Raw genomic sequence first — 4899 nt, forward strand, 5'->3', positions numbered from 1 at the left:
CCAGCCTCACCAGTGTTTTCACCTCAGTTCGCTCACTCTTCTCCTGCACTGACGCTGTCAGGCCATCATGTCTCTATCTGCCGAGTACTGCAGTGATAAAACGGGTGACAGGGGTGGTGGTGGTGGTGGAGCTCTGGCCCATCAGAGGAGGCTGATCCGGGGATTGCTGGTTTGGGCCATCCTGCTCACTCTAGGCCTGGCCGCGTCAATAACTCTGCACTTCATCGATAAACCACAGGTATGGATGAGATATATAATCTAAGTTCATGTTCATTTTATATACAAGTTGCTTCAACCATGTCTATGAAGTGGTTGTGTCTATGTTTATGAACAAATGAAATGCATCCTGCTCACTCTCAGACAAAACTGGTGGGGTACTCTTTCCAATCTTTTCACCCCGAAAGGGTTCATATTAGTACCTTAAAGGTACCCTAAGGTGTACATATGGTACATATTAGAACAGATGGTAGAACAAATGTAGAATGTTTTTTAGACAAAAACAATATTAAATGAAGCAGTGAAGCAGAGACTTGAATCAAAAACTGTTAAGAAAATGATAAAGGTAAATTCAGGCAATTGTGTCTAGAGCTGTTGTGTATTGTGTATCTGGTGGGATATAGTCAGACCACAGCGGCTTGCTTACTCAAAACCACAGATGAGGGGAACGCAGATGTGTGTAATCACAACAAACTCATATTTAGAGACAGGACAGATTCAAACAGATAAGCTCAAATACATATATAACTTTTATATAAAGTGTTTGGGCACATAAAAAAAGCTTCTAAATGTCAGAAATGTAAAATGAACTTTATAGGTGTTTTTGGTGATTTTTAGTGGATGTATGAAATCCTAGTGGATTTACAGGTGTAGACTTCATCACATTCACTATCAGTATTACTGTAAGTTACAGTAAGTAACCATGCGATGACCACATAAAAAGGTGAGTCTTTGTTATGCAGTAAACCAAACAGCTCATTTAGTGCCAATGTGGAAACTCAGTACATGTCAGTTTTGATACTGCTGCTCAGTATCAATCATCATTGTTCTTTCCAGCGAAGTGGAGAGATCTGAATTTGCCGAAAATGTTTCTGTTTGTCTGATAAGACATGAGACCTGTGGTTTCATGCCAGTTGGAAGGTCAAATCTGGTTACCACATGAACATGTCAAAACATGTTCTGGCTGCCCAACGAACAATTTAGTGCGAGAGAAAATAAGAAACGAAACTTTCTGTGACATAGTTGATAGAGATCAGCATCTTATGCAATTACATTTTACCATCATTTTTGAGTCACAGTTTTTTCATATAAAGGAACTACTTTTTTTACACTCTTAACAGGTTCAAAAAGAGGCTTTGCGCAACAATGCCATACAATAACCATTTTGGGTTCCCCAAAGAACCTTTCAGTAAACAGCAGGCTACTTAAAATAACTTTTTGTAAAGAACATTTTAAAAAATCTAAAGAACCTTTAGCGGAATGGAAAGCTTCCATGGATGTTTCTTCATGGAATCATAAATGCCAATAAAGAACCTTTATTTTTAAGAGTGCGATTGTGCTACAAAAAAATAAAAACGTAAGAAACTATCCTTTTCGGGTAACTTTTAGAAGGTTATAGGATTGGCTATAGGATTTAATTGGTGGTTTAACTCAAAAGTAACACCTATAAGATATGAGAACCTGATTCTGCTGTTTGAAAATGAAATTGGTTAAGTTCTGAAACTATACTTTCTCTTGAAATTGTTTTTTTTCCACACACACACACACACACAAATGTAGATGCAGCATATTGGACTGGTGAAAACAAACATGCAACCGCAGAACAGTAGAACATGACATCATTCCACTGAGGGGAAATGCCACCGCTGCTCTTCCCTGGCTTGTCTGACATCAGAAGCGCTGCTTGTGCACATACCTTTTACATACATTTGAAAATACATATTTGGGGGGAAAACAAATGTGCTAAAGGGGATGATGAATTGGACAACATTCCATCAACCTGTTGGAAATGGCCTAGTGACCAACCAGAGTAACACCCAACCTGAGCACCTTAGCAACTGGGTTCCCAGTCAAGAAACCAGAACCCAGGGCTAATGGGTTTCATTTCGGCCTAATCTGAATTACCCCCCAGTATGGGTCCCAAATGGGTTTTTCCATGGGTTCCATGTCAACTCTATCTGAATTTACCCCAGTATGGGCCTTAAATGTGTCTGTCCATGGGTTTCATGCCGGCCCTATCTGAATTAACCCCAGTATGGGCCTTGAATGGGTTTGTCCATGGGTTTCATGTTGGCCCTATCTGAATTACAGGAACAACAGGATCACAGAAACCTCATCCAACCAACTAAAGTCATGGACATGGAAATGGACATGGACATGGACATAGACAACCCAATCCGTTTTTCAGCAAACTGTAAGTCAGCACTTTGAATCTTTTAGACATTTAAATCTTTATCTTAATGTGTCTTCAGTTTGTGATTGTTATTCCCTTACTAGAACAAAATTGTATTCCTTAATGTCCTAAAGTAGCCTCAACAGCAATTTGGATACTTAATTCACAATTAAAATGTTATATTGTTCTATGATAAGCATAATAAAAACCTGAAAAGGACTTATCTCTAGACTTGTTCCCAGGGCCTCAAAAAGATACGGTGGGCCTACTCAATTGGACGTCAGCGAATACTAGCTGCATTGAGGGAAAGCAGGGAGAGAAGGAGTTGAAGGTGAATTGCGATGGCCTATATTTCCTGTACCTGCAGGTTACCCTTGACCCTCACCCAGAAACTCACAAAAACAACTACACAATCACTATGCAATCAAGAAATAGAGGTGTGCTTTTAAAAGGTCTTCTGAATGGATCAAAACTCTCAACTGGCTTCATGGGTAAAGGGGTTAAACTGGGTAAGGGAGATTTCTTAAATGTGACCTGCAACCCTGAAGCCAAAATCCAGACCCATCACACTGAAACCTACCTGGAAGTGATCAAGCTTCATAATATCTAGATCAAAAGACTGAAATGGATCTGTGACAATATGAATGTGGACTCTGATTTGCACTGACCTGTTGGATTTTGAAGTGCACTGGAGTGTGTGGCATGTTTGATTTGGTAAGAAATGTATTACTATTTTATTTATTTCTTAAAGTCACATCTCCAAAAAAGTGAAAGCTCTCTGCCTTTATTGCACTATATTTAAGCTTTTCTCCACTCGAAGATCGATGTGTTACTGCATAGCCGAATTCTGATTGTTAAACACTCTAAAAAATGTTTGGTTGACCCATGTTTGGGTCAAATATGGACAAACCCATCCGTTGGGTTTAAAAAATGAATACAAAAAATTAAACCAATGGTTGGTTTTTGGCAAATTTGACCCAAACATGGTTTGAAACAAGCTAGCATTTTTTTAGAGTGTGCCAATGTAAAATTGGGTACTATTGATGCACTTTGTTAAAAATATATATATTTGTGTGCAATTGACCTTTCGCTAAGGCCCTGAACTGCTCCAAATGTTTCTACAACATACTCACTTTGGTATTGTGAACCCTTTATTTACTATCCACACTACAAAACCTGAATCAATAGAAAATTTTAATGAGATTTAATCTTACTGATGTTGTACATTTGATTTGTTTGAGAATTATGGTCAACACACCACTTAATGTACAGCTTGAACATCAAGATTTAGTGTTTTCAAGATTTAAAGGAGAAAGGGGAATAAATACCGCTTGTTTTCTCTATGGTTATCTTTTGTCACTATTATAAGCTCCTCAAAAAACATATTTCTGGATTATTTCTGTAAAATGCCATACACACCGAATCTACATACATTGATTAGAGTGGGGTTAAAGGGTCAAGTGCAGACAAAGAATATCAGAATACCTCCCTTTAATAAACGCATACTACACTCATATAATACGGCAATATGGCTAATATGCTATTTCTAATTCAGCCTGAAGTTTTCGCCATCTAACATGTCATTGGTCAGGTGGTGTATCAAGAGAGCCAAGCCAGTAGAAGTATGTATATACTGTAAATTTATGCATATGTGTGTTGTCTTGTTTTTTTTATTTTTTATTATAATTGTCATATTTATCTGTATTTATGGTTAATTACACAGTGGCAACCATCTGCTTTTATTGGCTACTTAAAATGTATGGTTTAGAAAAAAAAAAGAAAAAAAAAAGAAAAAAAAGATCGTTCACCCAAAAATTCCATTGCGTCATTGTGGTCCATCAACTGTTTGGTTACCCATATTCTTCGAAATATATCTTATTTGATGCTCAGCAGAAAAAAGAAACTCATACAGGTTGGAACAACTTGAGGGTGGATAAATAATGACAGAATTTTCATTTTTCTGGTGAACTTATTTGGTCATTTGGTCATTCACTGTAAATGGCTGAATTAATGTTTTGTTTTGTAATATTACTTAAGATCTCCTTTCAAATAAAGTTACTCATTTTGTGGAGGTTTGTGTCCATATTTTATCACAGATATGTCTGTCAAAAAGCTTATACACTGTGTAAGACAATTGTTTTAATAAACAACTACATACTTTCTGCCATTGTAATACGCATTTTTTTTTTGTGATGATGACTCATTCATACTGATGGTAGACTGGCTGATATACTTACAAGAATGAGACAGACAGTGATAAGACTTTCCATCGAGGTGGGAGTGAGGGGGCAGAAACACAGCAGTGACTAATTTCCATGAATCCATCAGCAAACATGTTTAGTTAACCGTGGGTTTTTCAACACTGACATGTTTTCAATAATTGTTTCAATTTTAATCTAATCTAACCCTAACCCCCATTTCTAATTTAATCTTACCATGGCACTAAACTGAACCGTCTTCAGTTAGGCTACCTCTGAGCCTTCTGTTATGGTTCTGCATGTGAGATTGAT

At 37.3% G+C, this 4899-nt stretch overlaps 1 protein-coding gene across 1 annotated transcript; it reads left to right on the top strand.

Moving 5' to 3' along the window:
• tnfsf18 (TNF superfamily member 18) lies at positions 1-4161 on the top strand. The gene is made up of 3 exons (XM_079893428.1): positions 1-238; positions 2308-2410; positions 2620-4161. Exons 1-3 carry the CDS (start codon positions 68-70, stop codon positions 2997-2999), a joined length of 654 nt encoding a protein of 217 aa, XP_079749554.1. The 5' UTR covers positions 1-67; the 3' UTR covers positions 3000-4161.
• Positions 4162-4899: the final 738 nt, after the last annotated feature.

Source organism: Squalius cephalus, assembly GCF_949319135.1.
Source record: "Squalius cephalus genome assembly, chromosome: 1".
Taxonomy (NCBI): Eukaryota; Metazoa; Chordata; class Actinopteri; order Cypriniformes; family Leuciscidae; genus Squalius; species Squalius cephalus.